At 57.8% G+C, this 23,320-nt stretch overlaps 1 protein-coding gene across 2 annotated transcripts; it reads left to right on the top strand.

Annotated features, from left to right (window-relative positions):
- The first annotated feature begins 256 nt into the window (after nucleotides 1-256).
- On the top strand, nucleotides 257-23,252 carry PRODH (proline dehydrogenase 1). 2 transcript variants are annotated; one of them, XM_059139058.1, is made up of 14 exons: nucleotides 257-472; nucleotides 5,771-5,979; nucleotides 11,313-11,347; nucleotides 11,848-11,997; nucleotides 13,499-13,563; nucleotides 13,728-13,844; nucleotides 14,299-14,378; nucleotides 15,749-15,830; nucleotides 16,505-16,597; nucleotides 16,692-16,838; nucleotides 17,698-17,873; nucleotides 19,029-19,127; nucleotides 22,483-22,571; nucleotides 22,646-23,252. In XM_059139058.1, exons 2-14 carry the CDS (start codon nucleotides 5,822-5,824, stop codon nucleotides 22,831-22,833), a joined length of 1,479 nt encoding a protein of 492 aa, XP_058995041.1. In that variant the 5' UTR covers nucleotides 257-472; nucleotides 5,771-5,821; the 3' UTR covers nucleotides 22,834-23,252. The 2 variants fall into 2 exon arrangements, with proteins under 2 accessions (XP_058995041.1, XP_058995040.1); XM_059139057.1 differs by lacking the exon at nucleotides 257-472 and adding an exon at nucleotides 1,113-1,411.
- The last annotated feature ends 68 nt before the right edge of the window (nucleotides 23,253-23,320 follow it).

Raw genomic sequence — 23,320 nt, 5'->3', positions numbered from 1 at the left:
GGGCTAGGAACCGTGGGGGCTGCAGGGGTTTCCAGGGGAACCTGGAGGTCCATGCTTGTGCGTTGGGTGGGCAGTGGGACTGGGAAGACGGAAAGAACAGAACTGCGCAAGTCCCTAAGGAGCCCCCTTCCCCTCGCGCCCTAGGCCTAGGAATGAGGAAGAACAGCTTCCAAAAATGCCCCTGTATGGGAGAAGCGGCACCGCCTTCCGGCCTTGCTGGCTTCTACACCCTCCCCGCCTCAGCAGAGGAGCCCGGGTGTGCAGGTGCGCGATGGCGCAAATGCGCGGGCTCCGGACCCACAGGGCCAGCCTAAGGACTTGGCATACCCAGAGGGAAATCGTATGACTGGTTGCGTATCCGGTCGCAGGAGGCGCGGGGTCTCCTAGGGGAAATATTGAATCAGGAATAAGCAGCCAAAGCGACAGGGTCTCTTTCGGGGATGTGGCCACAGGCTGAGAAGGAGGGTTTCAGGTGAGCTTGGCGCCGCTGGGTAGCGGAGGCTGCCGCAGAACACGCTCCCTTCGGGAACTCGCAGGGGTCTGGCCTCCTAGGAAGGGGGCGCGGCTTGGAGCGCGGGGCGGGGCCACCCAGCGGAGGGCAGTGGTCCTAAGGCGGGGCGGGGTAAGACCTCCCGAGGAGACCTAGCGGCTGGGGGCGCTGGGCGCGGTTTTCATAGCAGTGGGTAGGGGATCTGGGGCAGGGCATCTGGCGCAGGGCGGGGCCGCACTACAGCAGGCGCGACTCCGAGCGGCTCTGCCCTCCAGACTTGAGGGTCCGGCTCAAGGGCGCGGGGCGGGGTCTCCCGAGGAGAGGGCGCGGCTCAGGGTGTGGAGCGCGGTTTCTCGGACAGAGCGCGGTTTCTCCAACCCAAGGCGCGGGCTCTGCGGCGAAGCAGGACTTCGCTAGACGACTCTGCGCCAGGGATGGGGCGGGGCCTCCCAACGAGGAGGCGTGGCTCAGGGCGTGGGGCGGATGTCCACAGGAGGGAGGGCGTGGCTCAGGATGGGGGCGCGCGTTCTGGGGCGGTGCAGGGTCTCTCGAGGAGAGGGCGTGGCTGGGAGCGGGGCGGAGCCGGCGGGGAGGGGCGGGGCCGGAGGGAAGTACTTAAGAAGTCGCGAAGCGAACGGATGCCCCGCCATGGCTGTGAGGCGCATCGTTTCTGCGTTGCGCCGCGGCACGTCCCGCATCGCCCCGCTGTCCACCGCGCCGGCGGCTCGCGAGCAGACTGCCGCAGGCCGGGAGGCTGCGCCAGGATGCGGGACTGCCGAGGCCGCACGGCCGCCGGTGCCTGTCGTGGACTTCGGCAACACTCAAGAAGCGTACCGCAGCCGGCGCAGCTGGGAGCTGGTGCGCAGCTTGCTGGTGCTGCGCCTGTGCGCCTCGTCCGCGCTGCTGGCGCACCACGAGCAGGTGGGTGCGCGGGCGCGCGGGCGGGCGGGCAGGTGGGTAGGTGGGCAGGTGCGCACCACGGCGTGCAAACAGGGACACGCGCCGGATCCTCTGTGTGTTGCCGGAAACTTCATGAAGTTTTACTGTAAAGCGCGGGCCCCTTGAGCATCGCTTGTAGCCGGGAAGTCAGGAAGGGAGGTGTTTCCTGCATTCCTTTTTGGGCCTCGTGAATTTTCCTATATTCCAGTCACTACTAACTAAAAACAAAGACCAGTTTCTGAAGCTTTAAGGTATATGCTGCTTGCAGTAATGCAAAGTTGTCACCAGAAATTTAAATGGAGTGTCTTCCGTGTGGCCCGAAGGGAAATCTTGGTGATGTCAAAGGGTTCATGGCCTGGGAACCCAGAGTTCTCAGAAGATGTGACTCAGGAGTTCACTAGATACAGCCATTCCGAACAGTGTTGGGGGAAATGGGAAGCCACTTGAACTACAGCTTTTATTACTTCAACATAGTGACTTGTGGAAAGTGTGAGGGCTTTGGGGAAGTAAAAAGCAGAACACCGTCTTAGCCACTGTCAGTCTGGACGTATGGAAAAGGCAGTTTTTCAGGATCCTGGGAACAGTTTGCAAGGGTGCTGTTGTTGGTGCTAAGGGTCTGGAAGGCTCTTCCTCAAGTGAGACTGTGCTGAGTGTGTGGTATTGCCTATCTTGGCCCCTGGAGAAGGCTGGGGAGGCTGGACCAAAGAAGAGCACCAAGCCACACTTGAGGCTTAGGTGAAGATGAAACCACAGTGGGTGGGAGGTGAGGGTACAGGTCAGAGTCAGAGTTGGGAGAGTCTGAGGGCATGGTGAGGCCAGCAGAGTGTTGGACTGGCTCTTTCCAGAAGTTGTACTCTGATGCAACCTGGGACTGATGGTAGTGGAAGTGGAAGGGGAATGTGGAGGAGGAAGGGATAGAACTGGAGAGGTAGAGGCTTCTGGGAAGCCATCTGTGTTTGTGGTAGACGCGGATGCCCTTTGGCAAACTGGTGGCTGTGGAGTGTCAGGCCAACTGGTGAGGAGGGTGGAAAGGGACACTCACCGGTCAAGGAACCTGGCTGGGGGAGTGGTGAAGGTGATGAGAACCCTCTGGGGAGCACCAACGTCTGAGGGGCAGCCTGAAAGGAGCAGCAGGTTCTGGGGGTGCAGTGGTCAGGAGGGAGGAGGTGGCTGGGGGGTGGGAACACCTAGGAGAGGGAGTGGCTGGCTGTGAGGTCTCTGTGGAGGGCAAGGGCAGGGACTTGGCTCCTCAGTTGAGGTGTCATGGGACTGCTGGGTGGGACTGCGATGCAAGGGGCAGGAATGGCGAGGGCTGCCATCGTGTGGCTGGAAGGGAGGGAGTGAAGGCTTGGATCCATCCAGGCCGTATTTCTCCCATCTCAGCACCAAGCATTCTTCCTTTGGATCAAAGCCAGAGGAGAAGCTAGCAGAGCTGGAGACTGTTGGGTACTGTGGGTGACCGCTGCCCAAGGGCCAGAAAGTGCTGGAGTGCAGGGACCCTGGTGGGTACCTGAAGGTGTGGGAAGGCTTCTCCCAGGCTCCCCTCCCATCCCACCTGTGCCCTGAGGACACCTTCAGGGAGCCCACTAAGGGTGCTCTGTGTGCCCCCTGGAAAACCTGTTCCACCCCAACATTGCCAGTGGTCACACTGGTGTCGGTGGCCTTGGTGGCTGGCACTGGAGGAAATGGGGCAATGGGGCAGACACCAGGCTGCAGGTTGCAGAACCAGTACTTACTTACCCTGTCCTCTGGCCTGGGGTAGAAATTCCTCCTGCTGAGGGGCATGGGTCTGTGGACCTCCTGGGGAGGGGGGCAGTTGGGGAATCATCAAATCTCTTCCCAGGGAGTGTCAGCCTAAAGCAGCCCTGTTTGAGCTGCTGCATTGGTTTGGGACCCCCTCCTTTGCCAGAAGATAAAGGTTCAGAAAACTCAGGTCTTTCATGACGAAGTCTCCTGTGCTTGGGTGTAAGCCAGTGCAGACAGGGGTAAAAGAAGAGGAAGGGGACAGCCTGGATGGTGTTGGTGGCCTTGGAGGACAGGGAGGAGAGAGAACCGGCTTTAGCCCTCCTTACTCTGCACACACCTGTTTGAGTCTTTTTCAGTGAGAACAAGTATATGTGTTCCTAGGGCAAGTTTCTAAGCCCATGAAGGATGCCCCATCTGGAGAAGAGTGTGGGCTGCCTTCCTCTCAGGCTGTGCCCCCCAGGGATACACCTGATGCTAGGAAGTTTTTCAAGGGATGGCTTTGCTCTGGAGTTAGCTTTGGAATCGCCAACCCCACCCCATGTGCTTCCATAGCCTTCTGTGATGGGCTGGCTTCCTATTGCCAGGGTGGGAGGGTGAGTGACCTGATCAGTGACCTGGGCAGCCTTCCCTGCCATTCCTTTTGAGCCCGCCTCCCCTTGGGGAGCTGGTCAGTGCAAAGTGTGGGGGCGGGGGAAGGTGTGGGAGTGGGAGGTTACCAGCCCAGGGCTCCCCTGGGCCAAATTCCAACATCTGCCTGGATCCTGCTTCTTTGATTAACATTGGCTGTGGCTGCTTTCATGCTTCACTAGCAGGGTGGAGTAGTTATGACCATTACCGTGGGGCCCACACAGCCTACGTTATTTATCATGTGGCCCTGGACAGGAGATTTGGCTGGCCCGAGAGTAGACGGCTGGCCTGTTTCTGCATGGGGTGGTTCCTGACCCCTCTCAGGACTAACACGTACCATAGCCAGGTGATGGTATTCAGGTGTCCGATTGTGCCCCACCTACCACTGGGGTGATCTTTGATATAATCAAGACCCTGCTTTTCCTCTGGCCAGGCTGTTGTGGCCCATGGATTCCCTGACCTCTGGCCTGGGCTATGTGGGGCCAAGGCAGTCTTCTCCGTTCTCCCTAGTCGGTCTCTCATTTTCCGTTACTCATCCTCTTTACAAAAACAGTGAGATGCAGTGGAACGGAGTACACAGAGAGGCTGTGGCAAAGCAGAGGGGATGGCCTGGAGACTCAGGTTTATTCCTAAGGGTCTCGACCAAGTGCCAACCTGTGATTCCAGGCATGTCTCCCCTCTGGCTAGTGTGGGGCTGCTAAGGATTGGTTTGGGTGTGAAGGTGTTGGATTTGCGCATACTTCTTTTTAGACAAGGGATTGTCCCAAAAGGGGTTCTGTTATCCATTGGGTTTGGCAGACCTCAGGCTTTTTCTGTCTCAGAGCTAAGCCTGGGGGACAGTGGACACACAGGAATTCCCAGATGTGCTCTCCCATTAGCCTTCCCTTCCAGCCTCAGAGGACTCCGCTGTCTTCATTCCTTCCTGCCCTGGCTATCCCAGTGCAGGGGATCTGTGCAACTTCTGTGTCTTGGCAAGCCCTCCTCTCTGGATCTAAGTTAGCAGACATCTCCCACCCATCATGCCCTCACCACTGTTCTGAATCACTTTGTGGAGGTGACTTTCTTCTTCGAGGTTCCTCCCCTGCTGGGATATAAGCTCCTTTTCTGTTTTGTTTAGCCTACTGGGCACAAAGCAGCGGCTCAGGACTTGGAATGAATGACAGCAGAAATTGGGGATGTGGCAAAACGTGATTAGAGGAGAAAGCTGAGTGGTTTATGGGCAGCTGTCTTCCTCAGGGGCATGTCCACTCGAGCTGTGGGTTTGCTGTGGCCCTGGATGATGGTACTGAGTCCCCAACTGGTCCTACAGTGGGCTCCCATCTCCCAGACTCCGTAGATGCTCACCTGGCTTATTGTTAGCCCAGGGCTCACTCCAGCTGAAGTTAGACTCCTTCTGAATTTAGCCTGTGCTCCTCTGCTCGGCAACCACTGGAGGGCTGGCCCCTTGCCAGGCACTGTTTTAGGGACTTGGAATAAGCAGTGAACAAAACATTGAAAAATCTGGGTGCTCGCCTGCTAGGAAGCTGTATCAAAGTCTCCTCCCACCCGGCATAACCCGCTGAGGTGTGGATACAAAGAATGTTAGGATGAACACGCGCACTGAGATTCCCAGAGAGACCTGCTATTCATTTCTTTATCCACTGAGTGATGGTCAGACACCCGCTGGGTGCTGCTGGGGTCACCTGTGAGCATGCAGGGCAGGGAGGTGAGTGGCTGTTGGCGGGGCTGGGGGGCGTGCCCTGGGACCTCTTCCTCCATGAGGAGTGGATTGACAGTAGCTACAGGTGGAGAAACGAGCTGCTGCCAGTGGTGTCCACTGCTAAACCAAGGCCGGGAGTCGAGTTTGGCCCAGGGAAGAGTGTGCCAAGGTTTTATGGTTGGAGCGAAAGGGGTGGGGGAAGCAAGTGTGTCCTGCTGGGGACAGGGTAAGCCGGGCAGCCAGGACAGCCCTCTCCTTCTGCCTTGCAGCTGCTCCATCTTGCCAGGAGACTTCTGGGGCAAAGGCTGTTCGAAAAGCTGATGAAGATGACCTTCTATGGGCAGTTCGTGGCCGGCGAGGACCAGGAGTCCATCCGCCCCCTGATCCGGCACAACAGGGCATTCGGAGTGGGCTCCATCCTGGACTATGGGGTGGAGGAGGATCTGAGCCCTGAGGAGGCTGAGCGCAAGGAGATGGAGTAAGGCGCACCTGGGCATCTGGTCGTTACCCTGAGGCATCCTGGGGCCAGCTGGGGCTGGGCTGGGAGAAGGCTCCCCCCAAGGCTGGGAGAGCTTGGTCAGCCTACTCACCAGCGGCCTGCCTGGGCTCTGCCCGGGCTCTGCCTGGGGTCCTGGCAGTTTTGTGCCGTGAGAATGACAGCTGTGGGCTTTCACAAAAGGCCTCCTGTGCACAAGGCTGGAGGAGGGGCGGGGACTGGGGAAGGCAAACCACAGTCCAGGGCCCAATGTGGCCTACCTGCCTGGTTTTGTGCAGTTTGCAAGCTGAGATGGGTTTTTTTTTTTTTTTTCTTAAATGATTGAAACAAAGCAAGAATAATATTTTGTGATACGTGAAAAGTATTTGAAATTCAAATCACTTTGGCTCTAGAGGGGCAGAGTTGAGTAGCTGTGGCAGGTGCCATATGGCCCACAAGGCTGAAGATAGATGCTGCCTGAGCGTTTATGAAAGATGTTTGCTGACTCTGGCCTAGGAGGAGCTCTGGCTTCCTGTTCCTAAAACATCTCTTCAGAGGGAGCGCTGACCTGCTGACCAGGGGCCCACTGCCTCAGCCTCGCCTAGCTCCTTTCTGTCTTCTTCTTCTTTTTTTAAAAATTGTCTTTGATTTCTTAATTTTCTTTTATTTTATTTTTAAAGATTTTATTTATTTATTTGAGAGAGCACAAGCAAGGGGAACAGCAGGCAGAGGGAGAGGGAGAAACAGGCTCCCCACCGAGCAAGGATCCTGATGTGGGACTCAATCCCAGGGCCCTGGGATCATGACCCGAGCTGAAGGCAGATGCTTAACCATCTGAGCCACCCAACCACCCCACCCTGCCCCTTTTAAAGACTTTATTTTTTTTTTAAAGACTTTACTTATTTATTAGAGAGAGAGCATGAGCCAGGGAGAGAGAAGCAGACTCCCTACTGAGGAGGGAGCCCAATGCAGGGCTCTATCCCAGGACCTTGGGATCATGACCTGAGCCAAAGGCAGGTGCTTAATCAACTGAGCCACCCAGGCACCCCTTCTGGAAGGGTTTTCTGATCAGAGGGTGGGCTCTGCCTGATGAGTGTGGAGCCTGGCAGGCCTGGTGTGTACCCAGGGGTCCCAGAAGGGAAAGGCAGCCAGGAGCAGTGTGGCAGGCTGGCCTAGGGTCTCCTCTTGAGGTCACCAACTTGCTGCAGGACCTGTTCTCTGTGCAGTGAGCATAGGGACAGATAGGTACCTCCCTGACCGACCCTCTGGGCCACAGAACAAAATTAGAGAACAAGGCCACCCTCTGCTTCCTGGAGAGGTGGCCGCACAGGAGATCCAGACAAGACCAGCCCTTCCTCTTTGCAAAATGCCCATTTCTTATGCTGGTACCTGCACCCCTCCATGTCAGGCCTTTGCTTGCATTTGGGGCCCTTAGTTCTGAGAGCAGCTGTGCCTGATCACGTGAGGCTTGGGACAAACCTGCTGAGTAACCTGTCCTGTCTCAGGCTGGGGTGTTTGCTCTGGCTTGGGGACAAGAGAGGCGGGGAGTAAGGAGAAAGGCATCACATGAGGCTTCTGCCCTGGGAACGGAATGTCCAAGCCAAGCAGCAGCAGCAGAAGCAGCAGCCGATTGGCCTGGGGAGCCCAGCCCCTGCCTTGCCATTTGCTGTCTTAAAGGCGGGGTTCTCCAGCTTGGCACCCCTCTGTGTACTCCTTGTGGGGCTGCTGCCTTCAGTGGGGCTGCCTGTTGAATGAGTAATGAGTTCTCTGTCCCTGCTGTGTCTGGGTTGAGGGCTGAGTGGTTTCACAGTGGGATTTTCTCCCTTTGGTAGGAAGGCTCCTTTCCCAGGGCAATCCAGCTGGCTGGCTGCCTGTTCTGCGGGGGGAACATGGGGAGGTGGGCCGGCCTTGCCCTGTCATGGAGCCAAGGAGCCTGTGGCCCAGGGCGACCATGATGTTTGTGCCTCTGATGCTGTAAGAATCCCCACTTGGTGGACTTTGGGATGTGAATGTGGACCACCATCCGTTGTTGGTGACAGGTGTCAGAGACTCACACCCGGCTCTGCTGCCAGGTAGCTCAGTGCCTTTGGAGAGCTATACTGTCAAACTGCCTGGCTTACTGGGTGTTTCTGTTCTGGAGGGGCTCCGAACCATGCAGTCCCCATCCACACAACCGCCATGCGGAGAATTGCTTCTGTGCCCTGGTAGGGCAGGGAGCAGAGGTCTGTCTCGATAGTCTTGTCTTGAGGCCCATAGACCCTGCTCTGGGGAGTGATAGAGAGGCTACCACCCCAAGTTAAGGCCATAGGAGTTGGGGAAGGGAGGGCACAGGTGGCATTGGGCCTGCCCTGGGCATGAGCATGCAACGCACAGAGAGGATGGACATGTCTGAATGCACAGGGTGCCCAGTAGCCTCCCCGAGGGTCTGAGTAGGGGGCCCAGGAAGCAGGAGATGGGAGGCTGTAAGTGCTGGACAAAGAGAGTAGCCATCTAGGACTGGGGTGGGAAGGTGTTTCCCAGAACACCTGCTAGAAGGCAGCGGCCTGGGCCCTGGCTCTAGAAGAGCCCCGCAGAATATCCCCAGCAGGCTGAGAGCTGTGGGGAACAGGGGCTAGGGTATCTCCCGATGAGTGGCTGTGAGAAGGACCCCCAGGGACAGTGTGGACCGCAGGTGTGTCTGTCGTGGCTCTGCAGACCCAGGGCTAGCTGGCAGCTCAGAGCAGTGGCAGCTCTCCCCGGGGCTGGTGGTGTAGGGTGCACAGAGCACTTGGGTGCTGCCTAGAGTCAGGGTCTTGGGGGGCCAGGGAGGTAGGTGTGCAGATGGGAAGGAGCCCCATTGGACTTCTCTGTGCTTCTCTCCCTCCGGTCACCTGCATTCCCCAGCGGAGACCCAGAGAGGGTTCTCCTCACTTTTTGCTTTGTTCTAAAAGGCATCCGACCAACACATCCCCCAGTGTAGGAGGTGGAGCTTGGAGGCGGCCAGGGGGATGGACGGTCAGGCCTTACTGCCACCTGTCCCCTGGGCCCCTGGGATTCACCCTCCTCTGCGCTCTGCCCCTGGACTGGGTTCTCTTCTCTCTTTCACATCCTGGGCTTCGCAAGTGTGTGTGTGTGCACAGTTGCGAGTTTCCCCTGGTGATGTGACCCTTCTCCCCTCCACTGCGCCTGGCAGCTGCCATCTTAGTCTTCTCGTGACCCACCCTCCAGGCCCGGTTGAGAGTGTGGCCTGGATCCTTGCTGGTGCCATCTGCTTGGATATAGGCCGCTACCCTCTGACCACACGGCAAGGCGGCCAACCCGGTTCTCCTGCTCAGTCCATTGCTGAAGTGCTTCCTGTCTGGTCTGTGCCCGGGAGGCTCATTGATGGAAGCAGCCACAGCCTCTGCTTTCCTGCCGCTGGGCCTGCTGGCGGCGAGGAAGGGAGTAGCCAGTGCTCCCCTGTGCCTTTGGAGCCTGGCTGGGCTTGGAGGGTGGGCAGGCCAGTGCTGGGCTACTGGGGGCCTTTTAGATAATGATTTTCCATGTGAATGGAATGCGGCCCTGCCTACAAGGCAGGAACCTTGGAGAAGAATACCTGTGTTTCTCTGAGCCATGGGCTGTGTGGTTCCAAAGATGATGGGGCTCAAGCCATGCTTCTGCCTGTTTGTACCTGGGCCAACAGCCTGGGGCTGTTCTTATGGGGCCCCTTGTTCCCGGTGGAGATGTTATTGCATGGGGCCGACCTCTCTCTCATGTTATAGAGTCAAATGTTGTCACACAGTGATACCTCACCCTCTTCTCTTCTGAGCATCAAGCACGTGTGTCTAGCTGGCATGAAGTGGCTCCTGTTCCCCATCCCCAGGTTACGGCCTTGTGGGCTGTGCAGCAGGGTGTGGGGGGCCTCCTGCCCCTGGAGTCCTGGGTCCTGACCTGGGGCATCCTGGCTCAGAATTGCCAGGTATGGGCACTGGGGTCACGCAAGAGCCAGGGTCCAAAGGGAGGGCTCTCTGGAGGGTGGCCAGCTGCCCCCGACTTGCTGTAGGAGTAGGGAGGTCAAAAGCTGCCTAGGTTGGCTTTTTGACTTGACTTGAGGCCACTGCAGGTGTGGTTATCTCTCAGCAGCATCGCTAGCTTTACCTCTGTCTCAAGTGGGTGGGTGGGGCAGGTGGGAATAGGTCTCCTTTTCCTGTGAAGTATGAGCAGAGCCTCAGGGACCCCAGGGTCTGAGCCTCTGAGAGGTCACTGGATAGCCACAGGGCTTTGGCTGAGCTCTTTCTGTGGGAACTGACTTAAGAGCCTTTAAATACAAAGTCACATGATATATGAAGCCCCTCGAATGCCACCCCCCAGGCCTGGGTAAGAGTGATGGTGAGCTGCTCCTTCCTCTGGGTGGGCTTAGCCGGGACATTTGCTGTCCCAGACAGCAGGACCGCTGAAGGGTGGACAGTGTCCACTGTGATTCTGGCAGGGGTCCAGGATCGGGGTGCCGTAGGGCAGGGGCAGGCCTGATGGGGGTGGTGAGGGCACAGCTGAGGGACTGCAGGGAGGCCAGGGTGGCGGGGCTGAGCCTGAGTTCTGGGCAGAGGAGCCATGGTCTCAGGCTGGCCTCACTGTCCTGTCCTCATGAAGGTGGGGGGTGTTATTTGAGTATGATGGGAGGGCTTGCATTTTAAAAGAAAAATTCTGGTTGTCGCTTGAAAGATACACTGGAGGGGCAAGAATGAAGCAGGGGGCTGTCAGGTACTGGCCGGAGGTGGAGCTAGCTGTGGGCCCACCCAGGCAGGAGTCCAGAGCCGGGCCTAGGGCTCCTGGTGGTTGGAGGGGCCTGGATGTAAGGGGCATAGAGCAAAACGAGGAGCCTTGTTCCTCACCTTTGGGAATTCTGTGCACTGGTGGTTGCTCAGGTCCATGCCTTCTCAGCGCTGGCTGGCCCCCGAGGCTCCATCTTTCTTTGAGAAGGAATGCCGCCACAGCTAGCTTTCTTCAAGCACCTGTTCCATGCTTTGGGCTGTCAGCTAGTTGTACTCACTCCTCACCTACCCACGAGGAATCTGAGGCTTCTCCAGGGTGTAGGGCTTGTAGGCCCAGTGGGTCTATGAGGCTGCTGCCCCACCCTGCTCAGGGAGGTGACCCTGCAGGCCTGGGTTGCGTGTGTGGGGAGGAAGGTGGGGCACGTGAGTCACTCTTAACCTGCCTGGGCTAACTCAGCCCTTCTTTTCCAGCCCTCCTTGTTGGGTCAGTTTCAGTGCTCAGCCTCTGGCTTCCTCTCACCCGCACCTGCTCAGAGGGAACCTGTGCTTGTCACTTGCTGCCTGAGGTGGCCTGACCCACCCTCACCCTCTTCTTCCTTCCCACAGGTCCTGTACGTCAGCTGTAGAGAGGGAGGGCAGTGGTGAGTAAGAGGAGGCTGCTCAGGACCAAATACTCTCTCTACTTGTCCCCTCCCCTGTTCCCAACCTCTCCCTGGGAGACCTTGGTTCAAGGGCACAGGCGAGACTGGGGGCCGAGGCTTCTCCCTGCGTACGCGTGACTTCTCCCTGTACGCTCCCAGGCTGTTGCCCTGAATCTGCTGACATACTCAGGACGCTCCCAGGGGTCCTGGTCCCCTTGGCCTTTGGGGGGTCTGGCCTCTGCCCTTTTGGCCAGGTTTGCCATGTGACTAGGGCTCAGCCGGGGAGAAGGAACAGTGAGCGTAGAAGCAGGGAGTGATGGGCAACACGGTGCAGGGAGGCCTCATGGCCTCCGGGGAGCCAGTCCCGAGGGCAGGGGGCTGGGGGCCATCAGCAGGTCCTGCTAGAGGCCGGGGAAGCCCTGTGTTTGCCCAGAGTTGGGTGGGACCGAGAGCACTGTATGCAGCCCGTGTGTGCTCAGGCCACATGCTTGCCCCTCCAGGTACAAGTAAGAGAGAGAAGCAGTACCAGGCCCACCCGGCCTTTGGAGACCGCAGGGACGGAGTCATCAGTGCCCGAACCTACTTCTATGCCAACGAAGCCAAGTGTGACAGCCACATGGAGACGTTCTTGGCCTGCATTGAGGCTGCAGGTGGGGCCCCCCTCTCTGCTGGCTGGACACCTGCCAGGGAGGGCTGACCCCCCATGTGTGGAGATGCTGATGGCTGAAAGCGAGGCCAGGCTGGAGCACTCGCCTGGGGCTTCCCCTCTGGGTGGCCTAGACAGTCAGTCATGGGGATGACTGTGGGTGACACCGGGGGAGCCATAGGCTAGGCTACAGTCATACCGGGGTCACGCCTGAGTCCAGCCCTGTCCAAGGAGCTCGGCACCCCCTGCCTCTTCCCAGTGCCTGGATGGGAACCTCAGGAAGGCTGTCAGCCGGCTGAGCTGCCTTCTGTCTGGGTCAGGGGCTCGAACCTAGCCACATGTGGCACTTGGGTTTGCCAGTGGCAGCATTGTTCCAGGAGCTGGTACCAGGGAGGACTCCTTCCCCACCCCTGCCCCCACCTCTGGGAGGGGTGCTTGCCTAAGGAGACAGTCAGGTGGGCATGCCCCAGCCCCACCGCGTGGCCCCAGCAGCCCTTCCGTCAGTGGGCTCTGTACCTGCTGAATGTTGGAATGGGTGGGAGTGAGTGGTGCTCAGAAGCGCCCTTGTGCGAGCAGGGCTGGGGAGATGCCGGCTGGTCAGGCAGAGACTTGGCTATGCGGGTCCCGAGCAGGGGGGCGCCTCCTTCCTCTGTGCCCGCTCTGCCTAAAGCAGACATCAGAGAAGTGAAGACAGGTCATGGGTTTCTGAAAGGGAGAAGAGAGGCAAGTGTGGTTGAGCACCCTTTGTGTCCACCCTCTATTCTGCTGGGTGGTTCTGGGTTCTGTGAACCCTAGGGCTCCCCCCAGCCCCATGGGCAGCCTGGGTGGATGGTATCATGGGAGAGGACTTGAGGCAGGGGCAGAATGACCCAGTCTTGTTGGCTCCTTTGTCCACTGGCTTCCGGGATCCATGTGGCTAACCAACCCTGCCAAGTTGCCTGTTCCAGCCTGAGGTGGGGTGCACCCATGTATTTATGGGCTCAGTAGGAACATCGTCCTTCTGTCTATAAGTGGTTAGGAAGCCAACCCAAGATACTTGGCCACTTGGGCTCTCCCCTCATGTTCAAGGCTGGGTGGGGGGTGGTGGTGGCTGGGAGGGGCCCCTGGTGCCCCTCAACCTTAGCCTGAGCTGGCCGAGCTCCCACTAGGGCTGCTTCTGGGGAGGGTAGGAAGGCCTGTTCAGGAAGTGTGGCTGCTGTGGACACGGCCGCAGCCCCTGCTAGGGCCGGGTGAGGAAGGGAGGAGTGATCTGCTGAGGCCTTGGCACCGTTAGCAGTCTGACCACTGGATCATTCAAGGCACCGTGGCGGTCTTGGGACCCATCTGGAAGGGAGACCCAGTACTGTGTATGTGGCAGCTGATTGGTAGGAAGGGGGCCATGCCCAGCTATTCGCAGTCCATCACCTGTCTGGTGAGAGCTAACTCTTGAGGGGCTCGGATGCTGGGCCCAGGCTCCTGGACCTCCCCGGCCCCATCTAGAGCCATAATGGTGTGGCTTCTGACAGGCCAAGCCAGTGAGGACGGCTTCTCAGCCATCAAGCTTACTGCACTGGGGAGACCTCAGTTTCTGGTAAGTGCCAGAACCTTCCACCCGCAGAATTGGTTAAGAACTTGGGGTTGCTGGGAGCCGGGCACATAGGTGGAACTGGGAGGGGGCCCAGGGGCTCTGCAGGGGTCTTGGGGGTAGGAAGCTGGGCATGTGCCCGAGACGATGGCTCAGGCCTGCACTCGTAGCTGCAGTTCTCAGATGTGCTGACCAAGTGGAGACGATTCTTTCACCAAATGGCTGCAGAACAGGGGAAGGCTGGTGTAGCTGCCGTGGATACGAAGTTGGAGGTGGCTGCATTACAGGTGGGACAGCCTTGCCCTGGTGGGTGTGAGTGGGTGGGCACTGTTGGGGCTGAGGGGATGGGGGGAGCCCTGCCCAGGAAGAACTGGCCAGGAAGTGTTTGAGGTGGGTTTCCAGAGACCTGTAGCGCGCCCTGCCCGCCCGCACAACGCTGGGGGCTGCTGGGAAGGAATCTGAACACAGGCTGAGGGCATGCTGGGTGGGAGGGTTCGGGGAGAAGGGTTTGCCTTTCAGAGTACTGCAGAGCTATGGGTCCAGGGAGGGGCACCAGGAATGGGTAAGAATAGACCTGTCTGTGAGGCAGGAACACCCAGACTGTATCCCGTTCACATTAATGGTGTAATAAAGTCAAAAGAGCAACAGAGACGTATGGAGGTTGGGGTAGGGGTGGGTAGGAAATGTTAATGAACGGGACTGGGGCGGGTTCATGGGCCTGGCAACTCCTTACTTCCCAAGGAAAGCGTGGCCAAGATGGGCATTGCATCCAGGACGGAGATTAAGAACTGGTTCACTGCAGAGACCCTGGGCGTGTCTGGGTAAGAGTGGGCCCCAAGCCAGGAATTTGGGAGTATCTGCCCTGATTCAGCCATGGTTTCAGCAGAGCCCCAATGGCTTCTCCCACTCCTGGTTGCCCTCCTGAAGAGCATGGGCCTGGGGTGATAATGCTGAAGGACCTTTTCCCTGAGACGCACAGGAGTTGACCAGGGAGCCTGGAGTCCCCGGGACCGGGGCTGCAGCCAGCCCGGGGCTGGTCCAGACTATAGCTGGGTAGGAGTGCCCCTGAACTAGCAGGGCTGCTCACAGAATTGCTTGGTTCCTGAGTAAGGGTGCCACACTCGGCTCTCCCCGGGGCCCACATGGTAGGCCGGCAGAAGGTTGGGACAGCTGAGATCCTGCAGGGGCCCACACCTTATCCCGAGGGGTCTGGAAGCTGGGACTGAGATCACCAGGGCCCTTAGGGTGGTAGCAACTGTCCCCTTACATTCAGGGTCTGTCTTCATCCTGGCCTCCCATGTTTGGCTCTTTCCCAAGCCTGACAGGGCCCATGGTGTTCTTCGTGTTCAACCCTGGTTTTTTTTTTTTTTTTTTTAAAGATTTTATTATTTATTTGATAGGGAGAGACACAGCCAGAGAGGGAACACAGGCAGGAGGAGTGGGAGAGAGAGAAGCAAGGTTCCTGCTGAGCAGAGAGCCTGATGCAGGGCTCGATCCCAGGAGCCTGGGATTATGACCTGAGCTGAAGGCAGACGCTTAACAACTGAGCCACCCAGATGCCTCTCAACGCTGTTTTTTTTTTTTTTTTTTTTTTTTAATATTTTATTTATTTATTTGACAGAGATCTCAAGTAGGCAGAGAGGCAGGCAGAGAGAGAGGAGGAAGCAGACTCCCTGCTGAGCAGAGAGCCCGATGCGGGGCTCGATCCCAGGACCCTGAGATCATGACCTGAGCCAAAGGCAGAGGCTTAACCCGCTGAGCCACCCAGGCACCCCCAATGCTGGGTTTTTAATAGCTGTTGCTGCCCCAGTGCAAGAAGGTTCTTGTTTTGGTTTCCATTTTTATCTGTCTTTTTTTTTTTTTTTAAGATTTTTATTTATTTGTTTGACAGAGATCACAAGTAGGCAGAGAGGCAGGCAGAGAGAGAGAGGGGGAAGCAGGCTCCCCACTGAACAGAGAGCCCGACGCGGGGCTCGATCCCAGGACCCCGGGATTATGACCTGATCTGAAAGCAGAGGCTTTAACCCACTGAGCCACTCAGGCACCTCCATTTTTATCTGTCTTAAAACTCAACACTGAGGTGGGTTTTGTGGGGGTTGGGCTTGCGGAACTCTTTTAAGGTATGGGCTGGTTTGGGAACTGGGCCCCCCAACATCCTAGTGCCCCTGAGCTGATGCAGCTTCTCCCACAGCACCGTGGACCTGTTGGACTGGAGCAGCCTCATTGACAGCAGGACCGAGCTCTCCAAGCACCTGGTGGTCCCGAATATGCAGGTGACTGACCACGACTCACTCTTATGTCCTGTCTCATTGCAGTGCAGGGCTGAGAAGGGAAATGTTCCCTGTCCCTTACCCTGGGGGGTAGCTGCCAGGGACCCAGTTGGCTGAGACCAGTATCCTTCCTGGCCGCACAACACCCCTGTAGTCCAGAGGAAGAGTCCAGATCCTCGAGTGCCCTGCACAGGGGGACAGAGGACCCCATCATCTGTCTTTGCATGCTGGGTCGTCCCAAACCTCAGTGGCCTGAAATGGCGGTAATCCTGTTATCCCCCATCACAGTCCTGGACTGATGAGCTGGCTGGTTGTAGCTCAGGGTTTCCCTTGCCATTCTCAGAGGGTGGTGGGAGCTGGGGTCATTGCGGAGGGGTCCCACTATGGGAACAGATACCTTGGGTGCAGGCCTGACCTGGGGCAGTTAGCCCTGTGAGTCAGAGGGTGCTGGCTGGCAGTAAGGTTCTGGGGTACCATGGTGCCAGGTGGCCTCAGGTCAGGGCACAGATGAGGGAAGGGGTGGGGATGAGGGGCCTTGCTGGTCCTGGGGACCATGCCCTGGGTATTGGCGGGGACCTGCACACATGGGCAGGAGGGTGCCCTGGGGCTGGGGGTGTGGTGGCTTTCAGAGGTGGGAGCTTGGAGCCCTGCTGTGGCCTGACTCCATGCTGCCCCAGACAGGACAGCTGGAGCCACTGCTGTCACGATTCACCATGGAGGAGGAGCAGCAGATGACGAGGATGCTGCAAAGGATGGACGTCCTGGCCAAGGTCGAGGACCCTGGGATGTGCACAGAGCGCGGGGTGGGGAACCTGTCTCACCTGACCCCAGTCAAACCCTCTGTCGGACTCCTGTGCCTCTCAGAGAGCCACCGAGATGGGCGTGCGGCTGATGGTGGACGCCGAGCAGACCTACTTCCAGCCGGCCATCAGCCGCCTGACAATGGCAATGCAGCGCAAGTTCAATGTGGGGAAGCCACTCATCTTCAACACGTACCAGTGCTACCTCAAGGTACAGTCCCTGCCCGCCAACTCCCTGCCAGCCCTTGGCTGGGGGGATGCCCCTTGTCTAAGTCCCGTGCTGGTGTGGGGAGAGGCCTCTACCTGAGTACGACTGACTCTGAGCAGGAAGAAAGGCCCAGGGCCCTGTCCCCATCTGTGTACCAGCCCCTTTTCTGGGACTTGGATCCCAGAAGGGGTGTCTAAGTGGTAGGGGGAAGGTGAAGGAGCCTTTTTACAGTCTGCTTGATGTGCCTTAAGCCCCAGATTTTGAAGGCCTCACAAGTCACTGGTTTTTGCTGCCATTCTTTTACTTTGGGTCCCATTGGATAGATGAAAGCTCTGGCCCCTCCCTATAAAAAGACTTGCTCAGAATTTTGCATGTACCGGAGGCAGCCGGGGTGCTTCTGGGTGGGATTGCTGAGCACAGACCTAGCCTGGGTTGCTCTGGGACCAGAGCATGGTCCCATGGTTGGAAGACATGGTGTGGGATGGGTGTCAAGGCTCTGGGGGAGCGGGGATGTGGGTGGGTGGGTGGGGTCTAGGCTAGTGTCCACAGCATGCAGCACCCCTGCCCTCGAGTCGGTCCAGGGGAGACTCTCGAGTGCACCGTGGCTACTGGCATGTCACCTATCCCCCAACAGGGTTGTCCCAGGCTGCACAGAAGAATCCCCATTTCTAAGAAACAGATCAAGGGGCCTTCCTCATCCCTGCTTGTCTCCCGGCTCCCCTAAGCACCTATAGGTCAGGTGGCTGCTGCTGGCCCCGGTGTCCCACGGTGACTGTACCCTGTGAGCACCTGGGCCTCAGCGGACACAGGCTGGAGAGGGCCTCATCCCGGTCCTCCTCAGCTGTTGGCCCTGGTCCCCCAGGATGCCTATGACAACATCACCCTGGATGTGGAGCTGGCTCGCCGCGAGGGCTGGTGTTTTGGGGCCAAGCTGGTGCGGGGGGCATATATGGCCCAGGAGCGGAGCCGCGCTGCAGAGATTGGCTATGAGGACCCCATCCACCCTACGTACGAGGCCACCAATGCCATGTACCACAGGTGCGCCAGCCCTCCTTGGCCCTCAGGGCCTCATGGCTTCCTGGGCGGGGGAATGAGAAAGCAGGGTAGGGGTGCTGGTGATGACCCCACATGACGCCCATCTGGAGGGGGAGCAGCCCTGCACATCAGAAGCCTCTGCAGGAGTGAGACCTATGCTTGAGACCAGAACTGATGAGCTCCTCTGCTTTTTAATTTACTGTTTCTGTTTTGGATCCCCTGCTTTTGTTCTTCCCTTTTCCAAAACTGTTAAGGTACATTTTTAGCACAGAAAAGCCGACTGAATAAAACTAAACTCGCTCAGTTCCCCCAGCCAGCTCTTGTTGACACTTAGGACAAGGGAGGGATAAGCCCTGAGTGGCCCTCCTGACTTGTATACAGCTTTTGCTTTTCCTGTTATGCATCGGGGTAATCCAGACATTCTGTGTCTGCTTTGGGTGTGCGTGTGTGGCTGATGTTGCCATGCAGCAGGGACCGGCCGGGCCTGTGCCTTCACTCTAGGAGGTTGTGTGTGCTGCAAATTCAGACCCCGAGCATCTGCCTGGCTCCTGCTTCCTCCCTGGTGGGGCCCTCTACTTTCCCAGAGCTTCCGCAGTGGCCATGTGCGCCATCAGCTTTGGCATCATGCATTCAGCCCCGTGGCCCTTGCTTTTCTACGTGACGCCCATCAGGATCCTCCCGTGTCTGTGTGCAGGCCCACGGTGTTAGCACAACAGCCAGCAGCGTGCCCCTCGGGGTCATTAAGGTGGTGGCCTATGGCACACCTGGACCCCGAGTGCTCATAGGGACACAGCCGTGGCACATTCCTAGCAGTGGGGTTGTTGGGCCCGAGGATGTGCACCGTGGCTGCCACATGGTAGCACCCTCACACTGTGTGCGGAGGGAGGGCCCCCCCAATCCCTTGTGGACTCCTACCCAGAAGCGAAGCTGCAGGTATCACGGGTGCCTGGGCGCCTTTGTCCTGGCTAGTCCCCTGTCAAATGTGTCCAGCCCTGGGTGCTGCTCACATTGTCTCTCGTACCTACGAGGTGCTGAGGAATGACAAGTACAGCCTTGGCTCCACTGCTGTGGCCACGCTTGGGAGGGGCGGGCTTGCCAGATGGCCCTGGGCCTGCCTGCGGCCTCTGCAGATGGGGGCTCACGTGGCACTCCCCTCAGGTGCCTCAACTATATCCTGGAGGAGCTGAAGCACAACACCAGGGCCAAAGTGATGGTGGCCTCCCACAATGAGGACACAGTCCACTTCACGCTGCGCAGGTAGGCACCCCCCTCCAGCTGTCTGATGCTCCCCAGTGGGGGAGAGGCCCGGGAAGCAGGAGCGCCGGCTTCAGTGTCCTGCAGGACCCTGCCTCCCATGGCCCGCTGGGTGTTGGCGCTGCAGTGGCAAAAAGGCTATTTGCAGTTCCTCTGGTTTATAAAATTAATACCTGACTTATTAAAGTTGCAAAGTCGAAACTGAAATTTCATTAGGTGATGTAAACAGCTTACTGAAATGCACAAATACAGCGTGTAACGTCCGCATCTCTCGGGGGACCTCTGGTGCGTCACCTTGTTTCTAAATAATTTCTCTCACTGCCTTAAACTGTATCTGGAATTTAATATAGTCTGTTTTCTCTTTAAACGCCTGTCCTGTGGAGGAAAACTCTGGTAGAATCCATACAAATCAGATAGAGAAATAAGGTGAAGTAAATTCTTAAGTGTCCCAGTGTCATTACCCTGTTTTTGTGTGTTCTGTCTCAACCAAAGCAGCATCATATGGGGGGGTTCTAGCCCTGGTTGCCACCTTCCTGGGCTTGAGGCCCCACAGAAAACACAGCGGCCCCGGTCTGGCTGGCCCCGGTCTGGCTGGCCCTGGCCTTTCCCAGGTGCAGAGCAGGGCGCCCAAGGCCTATACTGGGCTCTAGGCAGGAGGACGGGGGAGCAGCCAGGGTGGGGCGCTGCCTGACGAGCTGACTCTGGTTGCCCCCAGCTCAGGCAGGGATGAGGCACTGATTCTTGGCTTATGAGGGCGCTGCTTTTTCACAGCCCGAAACTGCAGCCAGAAACCATGACTTCTAATGCACAGCAGTCAGGGCCAGCAGGCTGGGGACGAGAGTGCTGAGGCCACCGACCGAGGTCCCTCTACCCCCACCAGTCCTCCGGCCCAGAGTCCCTGCCAGGGTCAGGTCTGACTGCTTCCGTAGGGTGGGTGGGGGGCAGAGTGGAGTCCCAGCTGGATAGGACTGTTCTGCCTTCTTCACTCTATCCCTAGGCCCTTCCCAGGTGCTCATTTCCTGCCTCGGCTGCGCCATCCTTATCATTGGATGTCAGAGGGCTAGGGGCACCATTTGTGCTCAGCGCAAAAGAAAAAAAGGTTTTTTTTTTCTAGGCTGACTTTTAAAACAAACATCTGGTAAAGTTATAACTCTTAAAACCTGGTTTTCCCTTAGACTTAAAAATATTACGGTGATGGAAACTTGATCAAAGCTTGAACCCTTAGGCACCAGGGTCCTCCATGAGACGATGTACACAAAGAGCAACCCTGCACCCCTGGCCCAGCCCTTGGGGACCTGCACCCCTGCACAATGCTGGGCCCCTGTGTGGCTCAGTGGTATGGGAGGTGGTGCCCTCTTAGGTTTCTGTTACGAACTCAGCAGGCTCTGCTTGGCCACTCACATTTAATGGAGGGATCATGGGTGGTCCACTCAGACCCCAGCTACATAGAGGGCAGTGGAACCCTGAAAGCTGTAACCTGTCCCCAGAAAGGCTTCCTTCTTCCTGTCTTCTGAATGTTCCTGCCCAGGACATGTCTTAGCAGAGGCAGCTTCCTGCCCTGACCACGTCATCCCACCTCCCCCTGGACTGCCAGCTGAGCATGCTGTCCTTTCCTAGCCTCCTAGGCCCAGGCCAGGCTCCACAGATGCCACTATCGTGGGTCTCTGATGCCACATCAGGGATCTCAGTCTGACAGCCTGGGTCAGCCCTGACCATGTGGCAAAGCAACCCAAACAGTGTATTCTGAACAACAGTGTATTCTGTGGGCCAGCAGTGTGAGCTGGGCTCAGCTGGGGCTGCTTTTGCTGGCCTTGCCTGGGGTCTTTCTTGCATTTGTGGTCAGCTGAGGCCTGACTGGACCAAAATGGCTCCCCCTGTTGGCAGGGGCAGCAAAGGGGGACTGCATCACGTGGCCAGTTTCCAATAGGCCAGCCCAGGCTTTGCCTTATGGTGGCCTCAGGCTTTCAGAAGCCCTGGAGAGGGCAAGGCTCTGCCCACATCACATTTGCTATTGTCCTGTTGGCCAAAGGAACTCAGGGGGCCCAGCCTAGATGGCAAGTGGCAAGCCCCCACCTGCTGGGAGAAACTGCAGTCACATGGCACAGGGTATGGCCAGGGGTCAGCAGCCATTACTGCGGGAGCCACCGGAAGGTCCCCACCACCGTAGTCAGGTGGGCAGCAATACAGTGGCAGCTGTACTCTAACAGGGTTCACGTTCACATTCCAGTGAGGACCAAAGATACTTAAACGAGAGACCAGGGCAGCATGGTAGAGATTGTGGCCTGCTTTATACTGGGTGCTCCCCCCTGCCCCAACATCGGAGTGAGACTCTGTGGGAAGGAGGAAAAGGGCTTGTGGGATGTCCCTCATGCCAGGGTGAGGTGTCCTCAGTGGTCCAAGGGCCAGGGGCCTGAGACAGAAGAGGGGGACCCTGAAGACAGTGAAGCGCACTCGTGGCCGACGGCCTGGGTGTGTGTGTGTGTGTGAGGATGGCCCAGGCTAACACGCCCCTGGAAGGAGGTGGAAAGACGAGGGCGGGTTCCAGAGCGCTGGTGCAGATATGTGGAGTCTGGACATGTGGATACAGGAAGCTGGAGGTAAAAATGTGGGAATCCTCAGCACACCCTGGGAATTTCTGTAAGATCCTACGAGGGGGCATGAGGACAGGAGGGGATGCTGGACAGGGTTGGGGGCCATCCACCCCAGATTCTGAGCAGCAGTAACAGAAACACGAGCCTCATCTATTCTAAATGTTCCATTAGCCACACAAAAAAAGATAAAGTTAATTTCAATAATACCCTTCAGCTAGCCCAGCATATCCAAAATATTACCTATATTCAGCATTTCAGAAAAATAATGTATTCTTTTTTCCAGTTTTCAAAATTCCGTGTGTGGGATACTTACAGCCCCTCTCAGTTTAGGCAAGCCGACTTCTAAAGACGGTGGCTTGCCCAAAGGCAGTGGCTAATCCTGGTCTATGGGACAGAGCAGCCCGCAGGAGGAGGACAAGAGACTGGGTCAGGCTGAGAGACTGAGGATGTGGCTTTGAAGCAGAGAGGCTCAAAAAGGGGCAGGGGAGGGCCTCTGAGAGCCTGGGCAGGCTTGCCTCGCTGAGTCAGGGTGCCAGAACAGAGGTCAGGGCAGAAGAGAGGGAAGGGGGAGAAAGTGTAGTGGGATGGAGAAGAGGGAACTTGGCGGCCATGGGCTGAGGTGGGAAGGAGGGCTGGTAACTCGGTTTGGGCAGCACGCCGTCTACAGCCATGCCCGTACTGCAGGGGATGGAGGCTGTAGTGTATGCATGAGGACCAGGTGGCTGGTGGCGGGGAAGGGGCTCACCTGCCACATCGTCTATCTGCAGGATGGAGGAGCTGGGCTTGTACCCTGCGGATCGCCAGGTGTACTTCGGACAGCTCTTGGGCATGTGCGACCAGATCAGCTTCCCATTGGGTGAGCTAGGCCTTCCTGGGGAGCAGGGCTGGGGATGTCTGGGGCCGGGACTCACTGCTTGCACCCGTGTACAGGCCAGGCGGGCTTTCCTGTGTACAAATACGTGCCCTATGGCCCTGTGATGGAGGTGCTACCCTACCTGTCCCGCCGTGCCATGGAGAACAGCGGTGTTATGAAGGGCGCCCGGCGGGAGCGACAGCTGCTGTGGCAGGAGCTCAAGCGGAGGGTCTGCACAGGCAGCCTCTTCCACCGTCCAGCCTAGAGTTCATGGGCAACCATCGTCATCTACCTTCACACTTGGCCTCCAGCCCTGGCCTGGGAGGGGCTCTGGGCGGCCCCAGGCCATTGCCACTGCTATAGCCCAACCCCAACCTCACATGGACTCACTTTTCATGCCTTGACTGAGACCTGCTGGAAGTGGGGCCTCAGGGCTCCTCTGGCCCCAGCTCTGGATGTGGGTGCTCAAGCTGTGTCTGATGCCTGCTAGAGCCACCGTGAACTGCTAGGAACTGCCTTTCACCAAGTGGGCACGACCATCTCTGCCTGCCCCCATGACGTTGGACCTGAAGTACCACCTTCTGCCAGGGTTCATCCAACCCACGTTCCCCTGAGCCCCACAGGCGGGCAGTCGCCAGGCTGGGAAAGCCAGCCTGGTCAATAAACCACTACTGTAGCCCTTAACTTTGTGCCTGCAGTGCCCTCTCCCTTGCACCGTCATGTGGGGTCAGCAGCAAAGATGGAGTGGCTCT

This window comes from Mustela lutreola, chromosome 11 (assembly GCF_030435805.1).
Source record: "Mustela lutreola isolate mMusLut2 chromosome 11, mMusLut2.pri, whole genome shotgun sequence".
NCBI lineage: Eukaryota > Metazoa > Chordata > Mammalia > Carnivora > Mustelidae > Mustela > Mustela lutreola.
The sequence above is the reverse complement of the archived record's forward strand: the minus strand, read 5'-3'. Positions and strand labels throughout refer to the sequence as shown.

Coding starts and splice junctions, on each gene's coding strand:
- PRODH (XM_059139057.1), top strand. CDS start 1,139: ATGGCTGTGAGGCGCATCGTTTCTGCGTTGCGCCGCGGCACGTCCCGC. Junction 1,412..5,770: donor TGCTGGCGCACCACGAGCAG/GTGGGTGCGCGG, acceptor TCTGCCTTGCAG/CTGCTCCATCTTGCCAGGAG. Junction 19,128..22,482: donor GTCCACTTCACGCTGCGCAG/GTAGGCACCCCC, acceptor GTCTATCTGCAG/GATGGAGGAGCTGGGCTTGT.